The sequence below is a fragment of the Bos grunniens genome, chromosome 1 (genome assembly GCF_055505025.1).
Source record: "Bos grunniens cultivar Pamir isolate PY7600 chromosome 1, Bosgru_T2T1.0, whole genome shotgun sequence".
Taxonomy (NCBI): Eukaryota; Metazoa; Chordata; class Mammalia; order Artiodactyla; family Bovidae; genus Bos; species Bos grunniens.
The window spans coordinates 79,434,701-79,462,406 of record NC_141165.1 but is presented as its reverse complement, the minus strand read 5'-3'; the positions used below and the strand labels follow the sequence as shown (position 1 = coordinate 79,462,406).

Here is a 27,706-nt window from a genome sequence, read left to right as displayed (position 1 = left end):
CTGATGAATCTTCCACTCCACTCCATCTCTGAAGCAGAGTTGACCTCTAGCCTCTGGAGTTTACTCTTGCCGAGAGCAGATTCTTGTGGTCACACTCTGATCCAAACCAACAGTTGGGGCTTTGGGATGTGTCCAAGAAACCCACAAATCTGTGCTAGTGCTGGTCAGACCCACCCACCAGAGTTCAAGGGAGGTTTCAGGGGGAAGCCATTTTTCCTCTTTCTTCTTTACTCAGTTTTCACTGACCACCTCTCTCACACAATTACGACTTAAACACTGCCTAACCATGATGGTCTTGATCCCTGTCTTCTGTACAATGTCACGAACCTCTGTCCATAGTTCATCAGGCACTCTGTCTGTCAGATCTAGTCCCTTAAACTTATTTCTCATTTCCACTGTATAATCATAAGGGATTTGATGTAGGTCATACCTGAATGGTCTAGTGGTTTTCCCTACTTTCTTCAATTTAAGTCTGAATTTGGCAACAAGGAGTTCATTATCTGAGGCACAGTGAGCTCCCAGTCTTGTTTTTTCTGACTGTATAGAGCGTCTCCATCTTTGGATGCAAAGAATATAATCAATCTGATTTTGGTGTTGACCACCTGATGATGTCCATGTGTAGAGTCTTCTCTTGTGTTTTTGGAAGAGGGTTTTTGCTATGACCAGTGCATTCTCTTGGCAAAACTCTATTAGCCTTTGCCCTGCTTCATTCCATACTCCAAAGCCAAATTTGCCTGTTACTCCAGGTGTTTCTTGACTTCCTACTTTGGCATTCCAGTCCCCTATAATGAAAAGGACATCTTTTTTGTGTCTTAGTTCTAAAAGGTCTTGTAGGTCTTCATAGAACCATTCAACTTCAGCTTCTTCAGCATTACTGATTGGGGCATAGGCTTGAATTACCATGATATTGAATGGTTTGCCTTGGAGACGAACAGAGATCATTCTGTTGTTTTTGAGATTGCATCCAAGTACTGCATTTCAGACTCTTTTGTTGACCATGATGGCTACTCCATTTCTTCTAAGGGATTCCTGCCCACAGTAGCAGATATAGTGGTCATCTGAGTTAAATTCACCCATTCCAGTCCATTTTAATTTGCTGATTCCTAGAATGTCGATGTTCACTCTTGCCATCTCCTGTTTGACCGCTTCCAATTTGCCTTGATTCATGGACCCAACATTCCAGGTTCCTATGCAATATTGCTCTTTACAACATTGGACCTTGCTTCTATCACCAGTTACATCCACAGCTGGGTATTCTTTTTGCTTTGGCTCCATCCCTTCATTCTTTCTGGAGTTATTTCTCCACTGATCTCCAGTAGCATATTGGGCATTTACCGACCTGGGGAGTTCCTCTTTCAGTATCCTATCATTTTGCCTTTTCATACTGTTCATGGGGTTCTCAAGGCAAGAATACTGAAGTGGTTTGCCATTCCCTTCTCCAGTGGACCACATTCTGTCATACCTCTCCACCATGACCCATCCGTCTTGGGTTGCCCCACACAGCATGGCTTAGTTTCATTGAGTTAGACAAGGCTGTGGTCCATGTGATCAGATTGGCTAGTTTTCTGTGAGTATGGTTTCAGTGTGTCTGCCCTCTGATGCCCTCTCGCAAAACCTACCATCTTACTTGGGTTTCTCTCACCTTGGACTTAGGATATCTCTTCATGGCTGCTCCTTACCTTGGATGAGCTTGCCCCTCCTGACCTTGAATGTGGAATAGCTCCTCTTGGCCCTCCTGTGCCCATGCAGCCATTGCTCATTGGACGTGGGGTCACTCCTCTGGGCTGCCACCCCTAACCGCAGACATGGGGTAGCTCATCTCAGCCGCCAGCCCTGACCTCGGACATGGGATAGCTCCTCTCCGCCGCTCCTGCGCCGTCACAGCCTGGCACTCTCTGTCGCCACCCCTGACCTTGGACGTGCGGTAGCCCCTCTCCACCGTGCTTCTGCATGGTCTGTCTCAGTTTACAAATAGCTGTGAAAAGAAGAGAAGCGAAAAGCAAAGGAGAAAAGGAAAAGTATAAGCATCTGAATGCAGAGTTCCAAAGAATAGCAAGGAGAGATAAGAAAGCCTTCCTTAGCAATCAATGCAAAGAAATAGAGGAAAACAATGGAATGGGAAAGACTAGAGATCTCTTCAAAAAATTAGAGATACCAAGGGAACATTTCATGAAAAGATGGGCTCCATAAAGGACAAAAATGGTATGGACCTAACAGAAGCAGAAGATATTAAGAGGTGGCAAGAATACAAAGAACTTCACGACCCAGATAATCATGATGGTGTGATCACTAACCTAGAACCAAACATCCTGGAATGTGAAGTCAAGTGGGCCTTAGAAAGCATCACTACAAACAAAGCTAGTGGAGGTGATGGAATTCCAGTTGAGCTATTTCAAATTCTGAAAGATGATGCTGTGAAAGTGCTGCACTCAATACGCCAGCAAATTTGGAAAACTCACCAGTGGCCACAGAACTGGAAAAGGTCAGTTTTCATTCCAATCCCAAAGAAAGGCAATGCCAAAGAATGCTCAAACTACCACACAATTGCACTCATCTCACACGCTAGTAAAGAAATACTCAAAATTCTCCAAGCCAGGCTTCAGCAATACATGAACCGCGAACTTCCAGATGTTCAAGCAGGTTTTAGAAAAGGCAGAGGAACCAGAAATCTAATTGCCAACATCCACTGGATCATCAAAAAAGCAAGAGAGTTCTGGAAAAACATCTATTTCTGCTTTATTGACTATGCCAAAGCCTTTGAATGTGTGGATCACAATAAACTGTGGAAAATGAAGTCTGACACTGTTTCCACTTTTTCCCCATGTATTTCCCATGAAGTGACGGGACCAGATGCCATGATCTTCATTTTCTGAATGTTGAGTTTTAAGCCAACTTTTTCACTCTCTTCTTTCACCTTCATCAAGAGGCTTTTTAGTTCCTCTTCACTTTCTGTGGTGTCATCTGCATATCTGAGGTTATTGAGATTTCTCCCAGCAATCTTGATTCCAGCTTGTGCTTCTTCCAGCCCAGCATTTCTCATGATGTACTCTACATATAATTTAAATAAGCAGGGTGACAATATACAGCCTTGATGTACTCCTTTTCCTATTTGGAACCAGTCTGCTGTTCCATGTCCAGTTGTAACTGTTGCTTCCTGACCTGCATACAAATTTCTCAAGAGGCAGGTCAGGTGGTCTGGTATTCCCATCTCTTTCAGAATTTTCCACAGTTTATTGTGGTCCACACAGTCAAAGTCTTTGGCATCGTCAATAAAGCAGAAATAGATGTTTTCCTATAACTCTCTTGCTTTTTCGATGATCCAGCGGATGTTGGCAACTTGATCTCTGGTTCCTCTGCGTTTTCTAAAACCAGCTTGAACATCTGGAAGTTTGCGGTTCATATATTGCTGAAACCTGGCTTGGAGAATTTTGAGCATTACTTTACTAGTGTGTGAGATGAGTGCAATTGTGTGGTAGTTTGAGCATTTTTTGGCATTGCCTTTCTTTGGGATTGGAATGAAAACTGACCTTTTCCAGTAGTGCTCACTGGTGAGTTTTCCAAATTTGCTGGCGTATTGAGTGCAGCAATTTCACAGCATCATCTTTCAGGATTTGAAATAGCTCAGCTGGAATTCCATCACCTCCACTAGCTTTGTTCGTAGTGATGCTTTCTAAGGCTCACTTGACTTCACATTCCAGGATTTCTGGCTCTAGCTGAGTGATCACACCTTCATGATTATCTGGGTCATGAAGATCTTTTTTTACAGTTCTTCTGTGTATTCTTGCCACCTCTTCTTAATATCTTCTGCTTCTGTTAGGTCCATACAATTTCTGTCCTTTATCGAGCCCATCTTTGCATGAAATGTTCCCTTAATATCTCTAATTTTTTGAAGAGATCTCTAGTCTTTCCCATTCCATTTTTTCCTTCATTTCTTTGCATTGATTGCTGAGGAAGGCTTTCTTATCTCTTGCTATTCTTTGGAACTCTGCATTCAGATGCTTATATCTTTCCTTTTTTCCTTTGCTTTTCGCTTCTCTTCTTTTCATAGCTATTTGTAAGGCCTTCCCAGACAGCCATTTTGCTTTTTTGCGTTTCTTTTCCATGCGGATGGTCTTGATCCCTGTCTACTGTACAATGTCACGAACCTCAGTCCATAGTCCATCAGGCACTCTATCTATCAGATCTAGTCCCTTAAATCTATTTCTCACTTCCACTGTATAATCATAAGGGATAGTTGTCATCATTTCTTACTTAGAGAGATACTTAACTTAATTCTTTTAAGTACTCTGAGCTATTCTACCATGCATGTTTTTTGTTTCTTTTGTTTTGTTTATTTGTTTCTAATTTCATCACATTTCTAATCTGAAATATTCTGTCTCTTTCCACATAGGCCATATTTTTAACACTGGTATCTGAGGTCTTCCATAATCTAGCATCAGCAACTATTCCACTAAGTCAATGGTGTACCATTCTTCACGCATGCCTCCCCCATGTAAATACCTTTGTATCATTGTTAAGTCGTTCAGCCTGCCCTACCTTATTTCTACACACTGTTCTTATTAAAACACAATTCTGTCCACGAAGGTGCAGCTTGAATGGCTCCTTTTCCACTACATCAGTACCTTATTCAGGTTGAATGTGTGCTCTTCAGCTTCTGAACGCCACAGAGTTTTGTCTTTTTCTAGAAAGAAAGGGCACTGATCTTATTCTGCTTTATTACTTGGTTGTTTGTGAACTTATTTGTCATTGCTCTTCTGCTAGACTATCAATAATCCAAAAACCAGGTCTATACTTTACTCACCAGTATGCTCTTGGTGAGCAAGAGTGAGCTGGGCTGGACTAGAAGCAGACCAACGTGGATAGCACATAGTCAAGCAGAAAGAAACTGGATAGAAAGTCAAGGGAGAGACAGCTTTGTCAAGCCAACTTCTGACTTTCTGGTTTACTTGTGGGAGTACACTTCCAGAATCATTTTTATTATTTCAGGCTGCATGTTAGTGAACATCACTGGAGAACATGACATAGAAAAAAAACTCATTACAGCTCAGATTTGAACGGGGTTACAGTGAGGAATAAAAAAGATAAGGTTCAGGAAAGAGAAGAAAGAAATCAAGGGCCATAATGGTCTTTTACCTATGATTTATTCTGTGATTTCAGCTGGGAGGATTCAGTTGTTAACATGGCTACACTTCACTGACTTCCACAGATATTCTGTTTTTAGGACCAAAAGAAAATATGAGAACCAAATGGAGTTGGAGAAAAAACTGAAATTCAGTGCAAAGTAGTAGCTCTCCCTAAACCACAAATTTCAGTCAGTTGCTAAACCAGTATTAGGACCACTTCTCCAGGAATCTATGGCATCCTATATCTACTATTATTCTTTTTACCAGCCTTACTACACAAGAAGGCATAAGACCAAGTGTCTATATTTAAGTTGTATTGATCTTAGAGAAACAGGTGACCAGCTGGATTCCTAAAACTCATGGCAGGGTTTCCCTTCACCATTGTCAAATCATATGAGCTGTGGTGCTGGAGAAGATTCTGGAGAGTCCCTTGGATGACAAGGAGATCAAACCATTCAATCCTAAAGGAAATCAACCCTGAATACACAATGGAAGGACTGATGCTAACGCTGAAGTGACAATATTTTGGCCACCTGATGCAAATAGCTGACTCATTGGAAAAGACCCCAATGCTGGGAAAGATCAAAGGCAAAAAGAGAGGAGATGGCAGAGGATGAGGTGGTTGGGTAGCATCATCAATTCAATGGACATGAACTTGGGCAAACTCCAGGAGAGAGTGAGGGACAGGGGGGCCTGGTGTGCTGCAGTCCATGGGGTCACAAAGAGCCAGACATGACTTAGCGACTCACTAACAGCAACAACAATGAACTGTTTATATGTCTGTCTCCCAGGCAGAAACTGGAAAGTCCTGCAGGACAGAGTCCCTGTTTGTCTCATAATACCTAGAAGGTGCTTCGCCATATTAAATACCCAATCCATGGTCAGTTGAATTGATGTAACCTTCTTCTATTCCATAGCTCTTCCACAGGTCCCAGCTTTCATTATAGTCACTACAGAGTTTCTGACTTGTACTTGCCAGGTAAAATTCCTTTTGCAAAATAATTAATTTGTTCCTTGCATTCCTAACAGTCATTCAACCCCACAGAATAGGAATCTGGCTCCTCAAACACAAAAGTCTGGCTTTGGCACAGGAAGTGAGTGCACTGTGCCCAGCCAGCCCTCAGTGCAGGGACAGCATGTGCCCCCGAGCAGGGCCTGGCCCTCTACCCAGCAGCTGCTGCCCAAGCCCCAGGACCAGGAGCGTGGCCACCTGGTGCTTATCCTCTCGTTCCACCTGACAGGAAGATGGTCTAAACTTTCTCTTGCACAATGTACTGGAGGCGGAGGAGGCAGGCAGACAAAAAGAATAGGTCAGGTTGATTTCATCAGCCATTGCAGCAGCTCCTCAATATTTCTTTGAGAGATGTTTGGCAGCTTAAGCACAGCATGCTCAGGCAGATTCCATTTACCAGGACACATGAGCACTCTGCAGCTTCCTCCTCCCCTCTCTGGCCTCTCTGCTTTCTCCTGGCCCTAGGCAAGGGTTTTTTCTCTTGGTGGGGGGGGGTGGTGGGGGTAAATCAGATATTAACAGAGAGTCTATGGAATTTTGATTAAGGTATACTTTTCTTCAATACTGAGTTCTCAACATTAGATCTTTAGAAATAAGTATGCAATGTATTCTCCTCCCTTCTAAGATTTTTTTTTTTTCCTGGACACAAAGTAATGTGCAAGTTGTAGAAAATTTGGAAATTTTATTATATAGGCATGCGTATGTACCCATGGCCTTCCCAGGTGGCTCAGTGGTAAAGAATGTATCTGCCAAGCAGGATACACAAGTTTGATCCCTGGGTTGGGAAGATTCCCTAGAGAAGGAAATGGCAACCCACTCCAGTATTCTTACCTGGGAAATCCCAAGGACAGAGGAGCCTGGCGGGCTACAGTCCATGGGTTGCAAAGAGTCAGACATGACTTAGCAACTAAACAACAATGTGTGATCATAAATATACATATATATGTATGCATATATACAAACACACTTGTTTATGTTTACATATATGTACATATATACATGTGTATATATATATACACACATATGTCTGTATACAAAACATTTAATGGATCATTTGATAAACAATTGATGAGTTTTTATTTAAATATGTTAAAATATTTTTTCATGCTAGTAAATTTTCTTACATAGCATAATTACTTATTGCACATAGTACTACACTGTAAATCTACAAGAAAATTTGTAGTTATATTCTGTTGTACATTAGGGTCTATTTCTTGGTTAGCACATACAACATCAGAATAAATACCTAGTACATAATCTTTTCTTCTGTTGTGTATATTCATGTTGATTTTCTTAGAGTGAATTCTCTTTTCACTTTGTGAGATATGGCACTGAATCTGTTTTCTCAGATTTAACCAACATATCCACGAGAGGTTTGGAAAGCTCAGGAAGAGTGAAAAAGGAAAGAACTGAAACTGCAACTGCCAGTTCTCTGGGCTCATTAGAGCCCACAGACTACTGTTGCCAAAATTCTTGCTTATTAAACAAACTACCCTGAGACTCTCAGACTTTAATTGATCCTCAGTTTCACTCACCCCTTTAATTACAGTTCTAAAGCACACAGAGACCCATGTGGATCAGAACATAAGATTTGTCAAGTTCAACTAGCAGAGTTCAACAGGTGAAAACAATTAAAGGTGTTTCATTTTTTGCTTTTATCCATATATGGAGTTTAGATGAACCCCAAACAAGCAAACCAGAGCAACACTCAACATAATTTTAGCCACTTTGCTTAATCTTGCAACTAGTATAATACCATTTTCTTAGGCTGTTTATTATGTAGATCAACTTAATCTCCTTCTCAGTAAAAGAATCTTTCCTCACTAGAAGAGAATATAACTGAAAGGGGGGGTAGAGGATTCTATTCGGTGGACTAGGCTGAAGAACTGAAACTTAGTAATTAAAAAGAACTAGTTGAGGAGGCTAGCAACTAGTGAACTGACAGGGTTGCCTGCATGCTCAGTTGTATCCAACTCTTTACAACCCCATGGACTCTAGCCCCCCAGGTTCCTCTCTCCACAGAATTTCCCAGGAAAAAATACTGGAGTAGGTTGCCATTTCCTCCTCCAGAAGATCTTTCCAATCCAGGGATCAAACACCCATCTCTTATGTCTCCTCTCCACCATTGGCATACAGATTCTTTACCACTGTGCCACTTGGGAATACAAGAGGATTAGTCCTCCACTTCAGAAAGACAAGGATTTTGGGTTTTGGTGCCTTGTCTCTGTTGATTCAAATTGAGAAGGGGACAAGCCTCAGATCTTTAGTGTCACAAACTTCATTTCATTTAATAAATGTGGGCAAGGAAAGCGCTATGGAGGATGCAAACACACTTGACTAACCTCCAGAGATTTATAATCTAGTTAGGTAAATAAGATATGTACACATAAAATGATGAATAAGCAGTTATTAAAGGAATTATATAAGCAGAAAGTGTCAGCATCTTCAAAATAGAAAGATAGTGTTTCTAGTGGGGTTGGTCAGGGAGGGTTTCAGGAAGGGAAGTGGGAGAAAATTGGACTTTGAAATTTTTTTTCTTCTTTGTATTTAGTTCAAGTAGAGTCGCTAAGGAATACATAATTGAAGTTGCAAGGATGATTTTGAAGTTGTTATTCAGTCGCTAAGTCATGTCTGACTCTTTGCAACCCCATGAACTGCAGCACGCCAGGCTTCCCTGTCCTTCACTATCTGCATCTAGCAAGTGATGCTATATAACCATCTCACCCTCTGTTGTCCCCTTCTCCTCCTGCCTTCAATCTTTCCAAGCATGAGGATCTTTTCCAATGTCAGTTCTTCACATCAGGTGGCCAATCTGATGCTTCAGATTCAGCATCAGTCCTTCCTTTGAATATTCAGGACTGGTTTTCTTTAGGATGGACTGGTTTGATCTCCTTGCAGTCCAAGGGACTCTCAGGAGTCTTCTCCAGCACCACAGTTCAAAAGCATCAGTTCTTCAGCACTCATCCTTCTTTATGGTCCAGCTCTCACATCCATACTTGACTACTGGAAAAACCATAGCTTTGACTATACAGACCTTTGTCAGCAAAGTGATGTCTCTGCTTTTTAATACACTGCCTAAGTTTGTCATAGCTTTTCTTCCAAGGAGCAAGTATCTTTTAATTTCATGGCTGCAGGCATCATCCACGGTGATTTTGGAGCCCAAGAAAATAAAATCTGTCATTGTTTCTACCTTTCCCCCATCTATTTGCCATGAAGTAATGGGACCAGATGCCATGATCTTAGTTTCTTGTATACTGGGTTTTAAACTGGCTTTTTCACTCTTCTTTCTCACACTTACCAAGAGGCCCTTTAGTTTCTCTCCTCTTTCTGCCAGTAGAATGGTATCATTTGCATATCTGAGGTTGTTGATATTATTCAGGGCAATCTTGATTCCAGCTTGTGATCCATCCAGCCGAATCTTGAGATAACATTACTCAATATAATGAACTTGGACTCCATTTAGTGTTCTTATTTCATGCATGTTTGGTGAGTGTTTACAATGAATGAGAAAACAGGTCAAATTCTAATGATATGACGCTTCATGGATGTGAAACCATTCAAGTTACAGTGAGGGAAAGGCAAGTGTTTTTGTATTCTATTTTACAGATTACAAGCCTTATTCACACACATTATTTCAAGCTCAATAAAAACTTTGTATGGTTGGTATAACTATCGCTATCTTACCCATAAAACAAAACATACCACATCAAAAACAAAAAATTGAGATTAAAAAAAAAAGCCCAAAGAAACAAAAAAGCCAAGTCAGGGTTTGTCAGTTACTCTAGATTACACAGGGCTCCAAATAATTTCACTTATCCTACACTATAGCTACTGCTGCAGAAAGTTTGTACAAATGAAATAAAGTTTGGTCTTTGATAATCCATGATTAGTTATTCAGCTTAATTGTACTGATCATTTTACAGTTTACTTCTTAGATATTTGTCTTTTCCTTATTTTAGAAATTCATTATTCCAAAAATTAGGTAACAGAGATCCTAGCATCTGGGAGTAAATTGTCTGCTTTCTATGACATTTACTAAAAGCCAAGGAGTTGGCTTAGCTCATTAGTCATCTTTGCATAATTTTCCATTTATTTTCATTAAATTTTGTACTAAAACATTCATTTCAACTTATTTTTTAAAAGTTTTATAACTTTAAAGTTTTAATCTATAATTTTGATATCAAAATGTTAATATATATTTAATATATAAATATCATATATTATAGTCATTAATCAACTAATAATATAATGCATAAAGAGATTATTATAACATAGTTTGTTGTAAGTGTTGCAGGAAAGGGGACCCCTTCCAGGGCACAAAACTGGGCTCTTGTCTAACACTCAGAAATGAATTGTCCAAGGAGACACATGTGCTGACAAAGCAAGTGATTTTATTGGGAAAGGGCATCCGGGTGGAGAGCAGTAGGGTAAGGGAACCCCGGAGAACAGCTCTGCCACATTACTCGAAGTCTCGGGTTTTATGGTCATGGGATTAGTTTCTCGGTTGTCTTTAGCCAATCATCCTGACTCAGAGTCCTTCCTGGTGGTACACGCCTTATTCAGCCAGGATGGATGCCAGAGAGAAGGATTCTGCGAGGTGGTCGGACATGTGGGGTCTCCTTTTGACCTGTCCTGCACTCTTCTGGTTGGTGGTGGCTTATTGCCCTGTGTTCCTTACCAGGACCTCCTGTCATAAAACAACTCATGCAAATGGTTACTGTGGTGCCTGGCCAGGGTGGGCGGTTTCAGTCAGTGTGCTTCCTCTAACATAAGGAGCTTCCCTGCTGGCTCAGATGATAAAGAAACCACCTGCAATGTAATCCCTGGGTTCGATCCCTGGGTTGGGAAGATCCTCTGGAGGCTTGCATGGCAATCCACTCTAGTATTTTTGCCTGGAGAATCCCCATGGACAGAGAAGCCTGGTGGGCTCCAGTCCATTCGGTCACAAAGAGTTGGACATGACTGAGTAACTAAGCACATAATATGACTAATTTTATTTTAAAAATACATCTTTATTAATATCTGATACAAATCAAATGACTATAAATATATTTTTATATTTATATTAAAAAGTGAACAAGATCTATGATATCCAAATATCTGGCAATTGCTTTAAAATTCAGGGACAGACAGCCATACGACTTTTAGGAAATATTTTTGGAGAAATAGTTGTACACGATGTATCATACTGCATGCTTTTGTATACCTTGTTGCCCTTAGTTCTCAGAACTGGCCTCTAAATTTGAAGTACTAGTTCTATCCCCTATTTTACAAATGAGCATATGGTTTCAGAAATATTTGTAAAATTGGCTAAACTCACGTATCTGGCAAGCAGAGAAACCAGAGGAAACCAGGATGTGTCCTATGACTTTTATCCCAGATTGGGAAGTAGGAAGGGGAGGTATTCAGAACATTATTTCCTTATCCTGCGTAAGTTGGTCACATTGAGCAGTCTAATACTATGAAGGACATGTTAGCAGACCGCATTGTCCTCTTTGCTTATTTGCTAATAGAGTTGCATTGTGGAACTGCATTATGAAAGCAATAAGTCCATTGCTACTGTAACAAACTTCACTTTTCTTTCTTAAGGATTTGCTTTAACTTTTCAATTGATTTCAGCTTTTCTTTCAGTACAAATTTCAGTACAAATATGTAGCCTCATCATCTAGGCCACCAATAATCCTTTTCTTTCACCTTCACAATTTTCACCCCCACAATTTTCACCCCCACAATGTACTTATCTTCAATAAAAACAACTGTCCCAACAGGAGGTACTTGTGAGAACTTCATCACAAATAATACTGCTGCTTGAAAAAAAATGACTAGTTGTAATAATTTATAGTAAAAAATAATCTGAATATTATTTTATATATATGTATGTATAACGGAATCACTTTCCCGTAATCCTGAAACTAATACATTGTAAATCAACCAGACTCCAATAAAAAATTTTTTAATTAAATAATGACACCTTTCTTCTGATGAACCTAAGGGATTCTTGCAAATATTATTGATGAAATCTTCACACAAAACTTATGACATAACTGGAGGATATGATATCTACCATTTATTAAGCATATGCTGTGCATTTCTTTTTTAATCATCACAGTTAGTTATCATATACAGACAAGGAAAGGAAACTGTCCGGTCTGAAAATTGCTCTGTCAGGCGAGTGTATGCTTCTCGGTTCTTATCTCCTCACAACAATGACTTGAAGTGACGGACATTAAAGCCCTCAGCGCGTCACAGCTCTCGGGTCTTGAACAGACCGTGTCATAGCTCTTAGACAAATCAGTGTTACAGCTCTATTTTATTTAGAAGATAGCAAGAGAATCCATCCTCAAAGAAGAGAAGAGAGGAGAGGAGTGTGCTAACGCGCATGCGGGGTGGGGGGCGGGGTTAGAGAGAGAGAGAAAGAGTGTACTCACCGAGAGAGAGAGAGAGAGAGAGAGAGAGAGAGAGAGAGAGAGAGAGAGAGAATGGCTCCTCTTTTTATATGTTTTTTTCTTGCCCCTGGGCCTGCCCTATGCAAATTGGGCTTTGTCAGGAGTGCTGTTCTACCTGAAGTCCTCACTCCGCCTTCCTTCGACCTTCCTCTGTTCTACTTTCGCGGGCTTTTCCCTTCCTTGTCTTTTAGCCACCACCATTTTGGACTCCTTTTCCCTATTCTAACTACCTGACAGCTCCAAAGTCAGATAACTAGTTAGTGGTAGAACTACATGCAATTTCTGATCCTAAAGAACCTAGAGAACCATTTATTTATTTTTTAAAATTATTTAATTATTAATTAATTAATTAATTTTAATTGGAGGCTAATTACTTTACAATATGGTAGTGATTTTTGCCATACATTGACATGAATCAGCCATGGGTGTACATGTGTCCCCCTGTCCTGAACACCCCTCCCAACTCCCTCCCCATCCCATCCCTCAGGGTCATGCCAGTGCACCAGCCCTGAGCACCCTGTCTCATGCATTCAGCCTGGACTGGCAATCTATTTCACATTTGATAATATACATGTTTCAATGCTATTCCAGAACCATTTATTTTTAAATGAGTTTAAGTTTGATCCCTGGGTCAGGAAAATCCCCTGGAGGAAGATGCAGCAGTCCACTCCAGTATTTTTTTTTTTCTTTTTTAAATTTTATTTTATTTTTAAACTTTACAATATTGTATTAGTTTTGCCAAACATCAAAATGAATCCGCCACAGGTATACCCGTGCTCCCCATCCTGAACCCTCCTCCTTCCTCCCTCCCCATACCCTCCCTCTGGGTGGTCCCAGTGCACCAGCCCCAAGCATCCAGTATCGTGCATCGAACCTGGACTGGCTACTCGTTTCATACATGATATTATACATGTTTCAATGCCATTCTCCCAAATCTCCCCACCCTCTCCCTTTCCCCCTCCCTTTCCCACAGAGTCCATAAGACTGATCTATACATCAGTGTCTCTTTTGCTGTCTCGTACACAGGGTTATTGTTACCATCTTTCTAAATTCCATATATATGTGTTAGTATACTGTATTGGTGTTTTTCTTTCTGGCTTACTTCACTCTGTATAATAGGTTCCAGTTTCATCCACCTCATTAGAACTGATTCAAATGTATTCTTTTTGATGGCTGAGTAATACTCCATTGTATATATGTACCACAGCTTTCTTATCCATTCATCTGCTGATGGGCATCTAGGTTGCTTCCATGTCCTGGCTATTATAAACAGTGCTGCGATGAACATTGGGGTACGGAGAATCCCATGGACAGAGGAGCCTGGAAGTCTGCAATCCAAGGGGTCACACAGAGTCAAGCACAACTGAGGTGACTTAGCAAAAGGTAACACTATAGCTTAATTTTCCCAAACTTCAAATTCCTCTTCCTTAAAGGAAGGTTGTTAATAGTTGTCCTTCCTACTCCACAGGCCTTGTGGTGTGTGTATGTGTATACATCAAAGGAGTTAATGATGGAAGTGAGAATACTTTCCACCAAGTATAGAGTAGTACTTTTAAAATCTTGAGTTTCAAGCCAGTCTGTCTAACATAATTTTCCTTTTTTAAAAAATTGAATAGATATTTAGCAAGCACTTGTTTACAGTAGGAATGTTCTAGACTTTGGGACTATGCATAAAGATGGACCAAATTCTTTGTATAAAAAAAAAAAGTTTTAAATTGGAGAAAAGTGAAGTCTAATGCAGTTATGGAGGTTGGGTTTAGAATATCTATCTGATTTTGTTCTCATGTGTTGTATCTTTCCTGTGGAGAGCAGAAAGCTAAAACAAAATATTTCCAATTCATTTGCAGCTGGTGATCCAAGTTTGATCCATGTTCCATATCATATGTAATCACAGGAGACTTGAAATTTGAGCTGAAATAAATGGGATACCGGGCATGTATTTGATCAATGTGGATTATAGCAAATGGGGCATGGCTGTGGTGCCAAACTCTGTCTCTCAGGGTTGGTGACTTAGCAGAAAATGACTTCTTGATAGTAGAAAAGGTAGCATAATGGAGGACCCTGAAGTTACAATGGTGGCTTCCAATTTTGCACATAAGGTTTCTTGATCAGAGCATGATGACACTATTCTAGAACCAGTAACTGTAGCTAATTTAGCAGCTCAGATTGAGGAAGTCCTATGTCCACATATGTAGTGAGTGCTTCCTGATTTGGCAAACAGCTTCCTGATGAGGGCAGGAGAAGCAGCTTCTTTAGCAGTCTGGCTCTGCAGTATAGACTTGAGAATAGATTCTGAAATCTCATCCTACAGATTTTTATCCAACTCTTTTAATAATTCTGCAAACTATCTGACATGGAGAAGACAGGCTGAGTTTCAGTTGTAACATCTGCAAGGAAATGTTCTTTTGAAATGCAATGTCATATTTCTAATTTGCATTGTTCAATTCCTCAATATGCTCCAATGATTTTCATTCAAATCAAACTTATTTTCCACTTTATCTTCAAGTGTGAATTCTCTTACATTTTTCTTTTACTTAAATCTTTACTGCTAGTGTATTTCTCTTATAGTTGAGGAGGAGCTTTGCTGAGTAGGGATTTTATTTTTCCTGGATGTAGTCATGTACTATGTACCTGTTTCAAAGCAACATTGGGGCTGCTGCTTCCTTGCAAATTCAGTGTAAGGTAAACAGCAGTGTATAATCAGACGTGTCCCATCCCACTCACTGCATCTAATCTTAAATGAAGTGGTGATTTTGTTCCAGTCTAAGGGCATCCAGTGTTTCTCACACCTTAATTTAATTGTGTACAGTTACCCTCATCCTCATAGGAGATGGTGTTTTAAAAGTAAACACTTCTCATATAATTTGAAAATAACAAAGTGCCCGCCATGACTCTTAGAAAGTGTGCTATAATAGTCAAAAGTTATATTTTGTATGTGATTTTGTAACTAATTAGTTGTCTAAGCTAGACTTGTCATTTTTTTGAGTCACATGTATTTCATCTATAAAAATAAGATTGGACTGGATAATTTCTGTGTTATGTTATTTAATTACCATTTATTGGAACCTGCCAAATGCCAAGTCACATGCTGAGAGTTGATCTTATAGAGATAGATGACATGATCCCAGCTTCAAGGATTGTGACATCTGGTAGGGGAGACAGACACAAACAAATACTAATAACTCAATATGATCATCTCTAATGACTCTTCCAGTTAAGAATCAAATGAAAGTTTCCCTTTTCCTCATAATGTGTGTGTGTGTGGGAGAGAGAGAGAGAGCCCTTGCACATTCTCATATAGGAGCAAATTAATGCAGAAAAGTTCAAATAGAGACAGACTTTACATGGATAATCATAAAGAAGAGCTATCATAGAAGACACAAGAATAATACAGTTTACTCATTGGATTTCATTTACAGTTAGTCTTCCAGATGGAGAGAGGCAATCTGTGGGAGGTTCCCAGAAGCCTTGATGAAACTGAGTAACAAGAGTAAAAAAAGGTTTCCACTTAATTTCATAATTATTGTCATTCCTGAAATCACCTGGATTCTCATTCTCTGGAATGTCTCACACCATCACGGTCACCCAGGATATGACTTTCTTGGTGACTGTTTTCCGATATGCAGGAAGGAAATTTGAGGATTCTCTGATAACAATCACATAGGAGGGTACCAAGTCCCAGGATTCAAACTCAGAACCTCTGACGACTGTGTCAGCTACTTACCAAATGTATGTTTGGTCTAAAATATGTTTGCCATAGGCAATTTACTTGATCCCTCTGTTGCTGCTGCTGCTGCTAAGTCACTTCAGTTGTGTCCGACTTTGTGTCACCCCATAGACGGCAGCCCAGCAGGCTCCCCCGTCCCTGGGATTCTCCAGGCAAGAACACTGGAGTGGGTTGCCATTTCCTTCTCCAGTGCATAAAAGTGAAAAGTGAAAGGGAAGTCACTCAGTCGTGTCCGACTCTGAGCGACCCCATGGACTGCAGCATACTAGGCTCCTTCGTCCATGGGATTTTCCAGGCAAGAGTACTGGAGTGGGGTGCCATTGCCTTTTCTGACTTGATCCCTCTGGGTACTGTTTTTTTTCATTGAATTGTAGTGACCACTTATGTCTACCTCATTGTAGAGTTGGAACCTTCAAAATGCTTTCACTTTATACAGTTTCATAAATGCCAGATGAGGCTATATATATTGTAAATTAAAATGATGGAGTGGTGAGTGTTGGAAATGAGAAGTTTCAATGAATAAAGATAGCCATATCAGTTCAGATCTGTTGGAGCCTTCTTCTTCTTCTAAGTCGCTTCAGTAGTGTCCAACTCTGTGCAACCCCAGAGATGGCAGCCCACCAGACTCCCCCGTACCTGGGATTCTCCAGGCAAGAATACTGGAGTGGGTTGCCATTTCCTTCTCCAATGCATGAAAATGAAAAGTGAAAGTGAAGTCTCTCAGTCGTGTCCGACTCCTAGCGACCCCATGGACTGCAGCCCACCAGGCTCCTCCATCCATGGGATTCTCCAGGCAAGAATACTGGAGTGGGGTACCAGTGCCTTGCCTTGGAAATTACTTATTCCACATTTTCATTTTACAGATGAGGAACAAGGGCCCTTGGAGACTTGCACCATATTCAACTTGCACACATTTCAACTAAGTACTAAGAATTAGAAGTAACAAATAATCATGAAGATAGTTCTTGAGTTCAGGAATGTTTAGGTCAGTAACTGCTTCAATCATCTGTGCCTTGTCTTTTGCTATTTCTACAGTGAGCATTTGCATATTCTAATTCACTGGACTATTCCTTTCTAGATTTAGCTTTCTCCTCAAAAAATGTACTCTCTCAGGACAAGATATCTCTTGGGACAATAAGGCATTAACATTTCTTTTTAAACTTTAAATCTGTAAATATGCATTTTGGAAATATCTAGGCTTCTGAATTCTGATGACTGTAGATTTCCTCCAGATTCCTTTAAGCATATGCTCTTGAAAGAGTGACATCTTTGCTTTGTTGAGAGAAAGAGCCTACCTCTACACCGAATCAGGTGTTTCCAACCTGCCCTTGTGATCCCGTGAACTGCAGCATGCCAGGCTTCCGTATCCTTCACCATCTCCATACTTGGATTGGGAGAGCCAATATTGTAGCGATGTCAATTTTCTGCAACTGATCTGGTATTTCAATAGAATACAAACAGCATCACAAAAATACTTTCTATAATTTACACAGAAGTAAAATAGATAAGAATATACAGGTGCTCTTGAATAAAAGAGAATAAAGTGGAAGAACTTGTGGTACCAGATATTGAGATTCATCATAAAGTTACAATAATTAACACGATGTTATGGGCTTCCCTCATAGCTCAGTTGGTAAAGAATCTGCCTGCAGTGAAGGAGACCCCGGTTCAATTCCTGGGTTGGGAAGATTCCCTGGAGAAGGAAATGGCAATCCACTCCAGTATTCTTGCCTAGAGAATCCCATGGACAGAAGAGCCTGGCAGGCTACAGTCTGTGGGGTTGCAAGAGTCAGACATGACTTAGTGACTAAACTACTAAAAAAAATAAAATAAAAACTACTACTACTATATTGATACTTGGTTATTCAAATAGACTGATGGAACTGATGTTTTAAAAAGTTTTCACAAAGGAAATGCTCACTGTAGAAACAGCAACACATATAAGACACAAATGATTGAAACAATTATTGATCTAAACATGCCTGAACTCAAGAAATATCTTTATGATTAATTTTTACTTCTAATTCTTAGTACCTGGCTGAAATATGTGCAAGTAGAATATGGTCCAAGTCTCCAAGGGCCTGCCCTCATTCTACCCATTGACAGTTTTAAGATAGAAAAGTCACAGTAATTGTTAGGAGACAATTGTCTATGTCTCCCTCATTTCTGTACTTTCTTTGAGCAAAAACATGAGCCACTCTTTATTCCAGGATATAATTTCAAGGATGTTCATGTGGTGAAGAGCTTTGGAAGTGAGTAAGGGAAGGCTTACAGGTCATTATGAAATATTCAAGCTCCCTAAAGTCAGCTTTCCTCTACTGTAATGTGCCTAAGTGTGTGCAGGTGTCACCTGGCACTTTTGCTGCCCTTTGGGAGGCAGGCCTCAGGAAACCTATGCAAATGGCTGACACACAAAATGTGAGGCAGAAACTGTCCTTCTTCACTGGTCTAATAGATGACCTCACTGACCTAATGTCAGCTCCAACACCCATAAACTGTGGCAACTTAATAGCTTGTAAGCAACATCTCAGACCCTCCCCAGTTCTCCATAGCAGTTATGGTGACATTCACCAACGTGCTTTCAATCAGAAAGAACTAATCCCATTCCTATTTGGTAAAAATGGGTTCACAAATAGGCATGTGTTGTTGAACTAGCCAAGTCATTGTGTGGGACAGTATAAGAGAAGTCTTCCTGGATGGTTATAAATCAAAAAGGAGAGAGGACGTCAAGCATGATCCCTGTAAACATTTCAGCCATCTTCAACCCTGGGAATGACAGAAACTACACATGCAAGAATGCAGGAACAAAATTGAAGAGATAAGAAATGATTCCTGCCATAAGGAGCTGACATCAAGTTACCCAGCTGCTACTATGTTAGAGAATGTATTTTTTTTTTTTAATTGCTTCAGGTGCTTTGCTTCAGGTTTGTCTGTTTACTCTTATCCAGATGTATTCCACTGGCCTGGCTGCCTATGAGCGGTGTCTTCTACTGACTCGTAGTACATTTCCTCTTTACCCACAAAATGAGACTTCTGTTCCTACCACTATGCTGGCTTACATCTCCAATTACTTTTTTCTGTCCATACAAATTGTGAAATTATTTGTTCTAGCTCTGTGAAGAATACTGTTGGTAGCTTGATAGGGATTGCATTGAATCTATAAATTGCTTTGGGTAGTATACTCATTTTCACTATATTGATTCTTCCAATCCATGAACATGGTATATTTCTCCATCTATTACTGTCCTCTTTGATTTCTTTCACCAGTGTTTTATAGTTTTATATATATAGGTCTTTAGTTTCTTTAGGTAGATATATTCCTAAGTATTTTATTCTTTTCGTTGCAATGGTGAATGGAATTGTTTCCTTAATTTCTCTTTCTGTTTTCTCATTATTAGTGTATAGGAATGCAAGGGATTTCTGTGTGTTGATTTTATATCCTGAAACTTTACTATAATCATTGATTAGTTCTAGTAATTTTCTGGTGGAGTCTTTAGGGTTTTCTATGTAGAGGATCATGTCATCTGCAAATAGTGAGAGTTTTACTTCTTCTTTTCCAATTTGGATTCCTTTTATTTCTTTTTCTGCTCTGATTGCTGTAGCCAAAACTTCCAAAACTATGTTGAACAGTAATGGTGAAAGTGGGCACCCTTGTCTTGTTCCTGACTTTAGAGGAAATGCTTTCAATTTTTCACCATTGAGGATAATGTTTGCTGTGGGTTTGTCATATATAGCTTTTATTATGTTGAGGTATGTTCCTTCTATTCCTGCTTTCTGGAGAGTTTTTATCATAAATGGGTGTTGAATTTTGTCAAAGGCTTTCTCTGCATCTATTGAGATAATCATATGGTTTTTGTTTTTCAATTTGTCAAAGGCTGTGAAAAGAGACAAAGAAGGTCACTACATAATGATCAAAAGATCAATCCAAGAAGAAGATATAACAATTATAAATATATATGCACCCAACACGGGAGCACCGCAGTATGTAAGACAAATGCTAACAAGTATGAAAGGAGAAATTAACAATAACACAATAATAGTGGGAGACTTTAATACCCCACTCACACCTATGGATAGATCAACTAAACAGAAAATTAACAAGGAAACACAAACTTTAAACGATACAATAGACCAGTTAAACCTAATTGATATCTATAGGACATTTCATCCCAAAAGAATGAATTTCACCTTTTTCTCAAGCGCACATGGAACCTTCTCCAGGATAGATCACATCCTGGGCCATAAAGCTAGCCTTGGTAAATTCAAAAAAATAGAAATCATTCCAAGCATCTTTTCTGACCACAATGCAGTAAGATTAGATCTCAATTACAGGAGAAAAACTATTAAAAATTCCAACATATGGAGGCTGAACAACACGCTGCTGAATAACCAACAAATCACAGAAGAAATCAAAAAAGAAATCAAAATTTGCATAGAAACGAATGAAAATGAAAACACAACAACCCAAAATCTGTGGGACACAGTAAAAGCAGTCCTAAGGGGAAAGTTCATAGCAATACAGGCACACCTCAAGAAACAAGAAAAAAGTCAAATAAATAACCTAACTCTACACCTAAAGCAACTAGAAAAGGAAGAAATGAAGAACCCCAGGGTTAGTAGAAGGAAAGAAATCTTAAAAATTAGAGCAGAAATAAATGCAAAAGAAACAAAAGAGACCATAGCAAAAATCAACAAAGCCAAAAGCTGGTTCTTTGAAAGGATAAATAAAATTGACAAACCATTAGCCAGACTCATCAAGAAACAAAGGGAGAAAAATCAAATCAATAAAATTAGAAATGACAGTGGAGAGATCACAACAGACAACATAGAAATACAAAGGATCATAAGAGACTATTATCAACAATTATATGCCAATAAAATGGACAACGAGGAAGAAATGGACAAATTCTTAGAAAAGTACAACTTTCCAAAACTCGACCAGGAAGAAATAGAAAACCTTAACAGACCCATCACAAGCACGGAAATTGAAACTGTAATCAGAAATCTTCCAGCAAACAAAAGCCCAGGTCCAGACGGCTTCACAGCTGAATTCTACCAAAAATTTAGAGAAGAGCTATCACCTATCCTGCTCAAACTCTTCCAGAAAATTGCAGAGGAAGGTAAACTTCCAAACTCATTCTATGAGGCCACCATCACCCTAATACCAAAACCTGACAAAGATGCCACAAAAAAAGAAAACTACAGGCCAATATCACTGATGAACATAGATGCAAAAATCCTAAACAAAATTCTAGCAATCAGAATCCAACAACACATTAAAAAGATCATACACCATGACCAAGTGGGCTTTATCCCAGGGATGCAAGGATTCTTCAATATCCACAAATCAATCAATGTAATATAATACATTCTTGAAACATTTGGTGTTGTCAAACTTTTAAACTTTTCCTAAACAATTGAGAAGACAGCCTCATGTTTTTTAATTTGCATATTTCTGATTACTAATGAAATTAAAGATCTCTGTATGCCTTTATAGGCTATCTGGATGAATTCTGTTGTGATCTGCCTGTTCAAGTATTTTGCCGTTTCTTTATTGAGTTGTCTGCTTTTTAAAGTTTATTTGTAGGAGCTCTTTACATATTCTGCGTACTTATTTCAGACACTAGTACCAATATTTTCTCCTAACATCTGTGGCTTTCATTTCTTAATAGTGTTTGAATGATAAAAGTTCAAATTTTTAATACAAATTCATCACATTTTCCTTTATGATGCTACTTTCTGGGTACTGGTTTAATAAATCTTAAATCTTAATGAGGTCAAGAAGACATTCTATTTTAGAAAAGCTTTAAAACTTTGACTTCTATACTTAAGGTTTTAATTCACATGAAATTCATTCTGTGCATGTTGTATAATAAAAGATCAGCCTTTGTCTCAACATCATTCATCTCTACTTACCTGTGATGTCATCTGCATTATAAATCAAGTGTCCATTTATGTGGAGATTTGTTTCTAAATTCCTTACACTCTTCATCCAGAGATGATGAGATCATGGTTCAACATAAAAGACAAAGCTGTGCTGTTTATTTACTAGAGTAAGGAGAGATTTGTTCTCAGAGAACAATCTCTGAAAGAACAGACTTATCTTATTTGGGGTTTTTGGAAAATATGGACTTTAGGAAATTTAAGAGAATTGACATAATCTGGAAATGCGTGCTTAACTCAAGTAAGACTGTTATTGACTGATTGGCACTCAGAGGTTATTAGAGTACATACATCACAAACTGGGGGACTTTCAGATGATAAGGATGATACCAAATTTGTTGGCCTACAAAAGTGTGCTCACTAAGGCAAATTTTTGCTGCTTATTTGGACAAGCTTAGAATTGGTTGTTTTCATGGTTACAGAATAATTTATCTTTTCCTTTGTGAAAACTTTTTAAAACATCAGTTCCATTAGTCTGTTTGAATAACCAAGTATCAATATAACATTGTGTTAATTATTGTAACTTTATGATGAGTCTCAATATCTGGTACCTCAAGTTCTTCCACTTTATTCTCTTTTATTCAAGAGCACCTGTATATTCTTATGTATTTTACTTCTGTGTAAACTATAGAAAGTGTTTTTGTGATGTTGTTTGTATTCTATTGAAACACCAGATCAGTTGCAGAAAATTGACATCGCTACAATATTGGCTCTCCCAATCCAAGTATGGAGATGGTGAAGGACAGCCTGGCATGCTGCAGTTTGTGGGATCGCAAAGAGTCAGACGTGACTGAGTGACTGAAAAACAACAAATTCAAGTATATGACGTATTTTTTTTCTCCACTTGCTAAAAGCAAAGGAGAAAAGGAAAGATATAAGCATCTGAATGCAGAGTTCCAAAGAATAGCAAGGAGAGATAAGAAAGCCTTCCTCAGCAATCAATGCAAAGAAATAGGGGAAAACAACAGAATGGGAAAGACTAGAGATCTCTTCAAGAAAATTAGAGATACCAAGGGAACATTTCATGCAAAGATGGGCTCGATAAAGAACAGAAATGGTAGGGACCTAACAGAAGCAGAAGATATTAAGAAGAGGTGGAAAGAATACACAGACTGCTAAGTCACTTCAGTCGTGTCCGACTCTGTGCAACCCCACAGATGGCAGCCCACTCAGGCTCCCCCGTCCCTGGGATTCTCCAGGCAAGAGTAGTGGAATGGGTTGCCATTTCCTTCTCCAATGCATGAAAATAAAAAGTGAAAGTGAAGTCGTGTCTGACCCTCAGCGACCCCATGGACTGCAGCCTTCCAGGCTCCTCCATCCATGGGATTCTCCAGGCAAGAGTACTGGAGTGGGGTGCCATTGCCTTCTCCCAAGAATACACAGAAGAACTGTCCAAAAAAGATCTTCATGACCCAGATAATCAGGATGGTATGATCATTCACCTAGAGACAGACATCCTGGAATGTGAAGTCAAGTATGCCTTAGAAAGCATCACTACGAACAAAGCAAGTGGAGGTGATGGAATTCCAGTTGAGCTATTTCAAATCCTGAAAGATGATGCTGTGAAAGTGCTGCACTCAGTATGCCAGCAAATTTGGAAAACTCAGCAGTGGCCACAAGACTGGAAAAGGTCAGTTTTCATTCCAGTCTCAAAGAAAGGCAATGCCAAAGAATGCTCAAACTACCACACAATTGCACTCATCTCACACGCTAGTAAAGTAATGCTCAAAATTCTCCAAGCCAGGCTTCAACAATACGTGAACCGTGAACTTCCAGATGTTCAAGCTGGTTTTAGAAAAGGCAGAGGAACCAGAGATCAAATTGCCAACATCTGCCGGGTCATTGAGAAAGCAAGAGAGTTCCAGAAAAACATCTATTTCTGCTTTATTGACTATGCCAAAGCCTTTGTGTGGATCACAATAAACTGCGGAAAATTCTGAAAGAGATGGGAATACCAGACCACCTGATCTGCCTCTTGAGAAACCTATATGCAGGTCAGGGAGCAATAGTTCGAACTGGACATGGAAGAACAGACTGGTTCCAAATAGGTAAAGGAGTATGTCAGGGCTGTATATTGTCACCCTGCTTATTTAACTTATATGCAGAGTACATCATAAGAAACGCTGGGCTGGAAGAAGCACAAGCTGGAATCAAGATAGCCGGGAGAAATTTCAATAACCTCAGATATGCAGATGACATCACCCTTATGGCAGAAAGTGAAGAGGAATTAAAAAGCCTCTTGATGAAAGTGAAAGAGGAGAGTGAAAAAGTTGGCTCAAAGCTCAACATTCAGAAAACTAAGATCATGGCATCCGGTCCCATCACTTCATGGGAAATAGATGAGGAAACAGTGGAAACAGTGTCAGACTTTATTTTTCTGGGCTCCAAAATCACTGCAGATGGGACTGCAGCCGTGAAATTAAAAGACGCTTACTCCTTGGAAGGAAAGTTATGACCAACCTAGATGGCATATTGAAAAGCAGAGACATTACTTTGCCAATAAAGGTCTGTCTAGTCAAGGCTATGGTTTTTCCAGTGGTCATGTATAGATGCGAGAGTTGGACTATGAAGAAGGCTGAGCGTTGAAGGATTGATGCTTTTGAACTGTGGTGTTGGAGAAGACTCTTGAGAGTCCCTTGGACTGCAAGGAGATCCAACCAGTCCATTCTAAAGGAGATCAGTCCTGGGTGTTCTTTGGAAGAAATGATGCTAAAGCTGAAACTCCAGTACTTTGGCCACCTCATGCAAAGAGTTGACTCATTGGAAAAGACTCTGATGCTGGGAGGGATTGGGGGCAGGAGGAGAAGGGGACAACAGAGGATGAGAGCTGGATGGCATCACCGACTCGATGGACATGAGTTTGAGTGATCTCTGGGAGATGGTCATGGACAGGGAGGTCTGGTGTGCTGTGATTCATGGGATCGCAAAGAGTCGGACATGAGTGAGTGACTGAACTGAACTGAACTGAATATCTTCCTTCATGTCACTCAAAAAGTTTTAGGTTTTCTTCATCTTGTGCATCTTTTGCTAGCTTTATTCTTAGGTACAGCCTATTGTTTTATAATACAGTGAATGGCATATTTATTTCCTAACTGCTTGTTTCTCATTTTTTAACTTTTATCTCTTTATCTTGCCTTTTACTTCACCAGTTGAGACCTCTGGCACCATGCTGAATAGAAGTGGTGAGAGCCAGAATTGCCCTGGCCACATTTTAGACTACATTTCCTAGTTTCTTTTTGTAATATCATATGACTGGACATACGACTGAGTCTTCATCAACAGAACTTAGGGAAAATTTTAGCATTCTACTTCCAGGATTTATTCATCAAATAATTACATGTACTCTTTCAATTTCTGCCTCTCCTTTTCTATTTGCCAGAGGGAGACCACTCTGAGAACCTACAGGGGAGCAAGCAACAAGATGAAAGGAGCCTAGGTACCTGATGCCATAATGATTGCCATATAATCAGGAGTACTCACACTCCACTGTCACAGATTGAGGACTGAACTTTATTGTTACTTAGTTTTTGGATCTTACCTGTTATATGACCTTGAACGTGCTGCCTTAATTACATGCATGCATGCATGCTAAGTTGCTTCAGTCATGTCTGACTCTTTGAGAACCCATGGACTATAGCCCGCCAGGCTCCTCTTTCCATGGGACCCTCCAGACAAGAATACTGGAGTGGGTTGCCATGCCCTCTTCAGGGGAATTCTCAACCCAGAAATCAAACCCATGTCTCAAGTCTCCTGCATTGGCAGGGGGGTTCTTTGCCACTAGGGCCACCTGGGAAGCTCTCAATTACATATATTTATTTTATTAATTTCAGTCTTTCTTCCTTTCTATTGTATCCATTTAGAGAGAGATTAGATTGATATCTTTCAGGAAGTAGTGAACACCTAGATGAATGGCTATTACATGGTTTCTAATAGGTAGAATACAGAGTATACGAATCAAAGAGTGATAAGAGTATCCTCATCGCCCATGACACATCTAAGGAATTCATGCTTTATGTCTCTGCAACATGAATCTAAAGATCCTCTTTAGTATCAGGCAAGGGGTCATATGAAAGGAATGGTAGACAAAGAAGATACCATCTTTCACAGTTTACAGAGATTGAGAGAGAGAAGAAAAATAAAATATTAATAGTAGTACAGTCTGTTATACAAACATGGAGAAGAAGATTCTAAGTCAAATATAAATACACACACACATTCATGGGCTTCCCAGCTAGCTCAGTGGTAAAGAATCTGCCTGCTAAGCAAGAAACACAAGGTCGATCCCTGGGTTGGGAATATCCCCTGGAGGAGGGCATGGAAACCCACTCCAGTACTCTTGCCTGGGAAATCCCATGGATAGAAGAGCCTGGTGGGCTACAGTCCATGGGGTCACAAAAGAGATGGACATGATTTAGCCAGTAAACAAAAGCAATACACACACACAAACACACACACACACACACACACATATATATATATATATATATACATGTTTGTTTTTTTGTGTGGGCAAATGTGAGATAGGGATTGAAAGAGAATTAGAAGAATTAGAAGAGGCAGGATAAATTTCCAGGGAAAAGTAATGACTGAATTTGTAGAAAGCAGTTAATCATGCGGACTGAAGATGAGAGTCATACTGGACAAGGAGACATACAGATTTCCATTTCCAGTAAGTGGAACAGAGTTTTAAAAGGAAAAGGAATGTGCCAGAAGGCTAGGCTGCAGAGGAAGACAGAAGACAAAGCAGAAGCTTTTAATGCCAAAGGTACCTGGGGGTAATAGGAAGTCATCAAAGGGTTTTAATGAGAAGAAGAAGGTGGTTCCCTGAGCACTGAGCAAATTGAACTGAGAATACCCATTCACACAAAACTTGTCCTCATGCACCCAGAAAAGAAAAACCCTCCCTTTGACAAGGAACCCATATCTTCAAAAGCTTCTGGAGACATTCCAGTGTAATACTCCAAGTTCAGAAACACTGTTCTTGTAAGAGAGAGAGGAGAGGAAGAGAGAAGAGAGAAAACTGCATTTTTAAGAGAGTTGCTGTGTTTCTTACTTTTTGGAGGGGGAGAGAGAGAGAACAGATTTTGGGATAATCAGGCCCTGATTACAGAGACAGAGGGTATAATTGCTTCAGTAATGAGTTGTTTTAGGAACTAGGGTTTCTATTAAGAAAAGAGGACAAGAAAAACTATAGGAAACTCCTCCTGAGCTGGAATACTGGGTTTTCAGTTTTGCAAAGAATCAAAAATTAGTGACATCAAGGACAACATTTTGCTAAGAGATTGTTCTCAGGAAATTAATTAATTAGTGAGATCACTAACATGCATTTGCTAATTAGCTCTCAGTTAAAAGTTACTCCATTTGGGGAGCCATTAAGGAACACTTCACTCATGGAAAAAGAACATTTTCTCATCATCTTTGGGATTTCAGAATTAAAAGCCTGGATGCTTTAGAA

General features: G+C 39.6%; 1 protein-coding gene across 1 annotated transcript in view; it reads right to left on the bottom strand.

The window, feature by feature from the left end:
- Positions 1-13,256: 13,256 nt before the first annotated feature.
- Positions 13,257-27,706, bottom strand: part of TPRG1 (tumor protein p63 regulated 1) — a 373,176-nt gene continuing 358,726 nt past the window's right edge. The window contains exon 7 of the mRNA XM_086399005.1: positions 13,257-17,743. Coding sequence (XP_086255131.1) covers positions 17,606-17,743 — 138 coding nt within the window. The 3' untranslated portion in view covers positions 13,257-17,605. The remainder of the gene's footprint in view (positions 17,744-27,706) is intronic.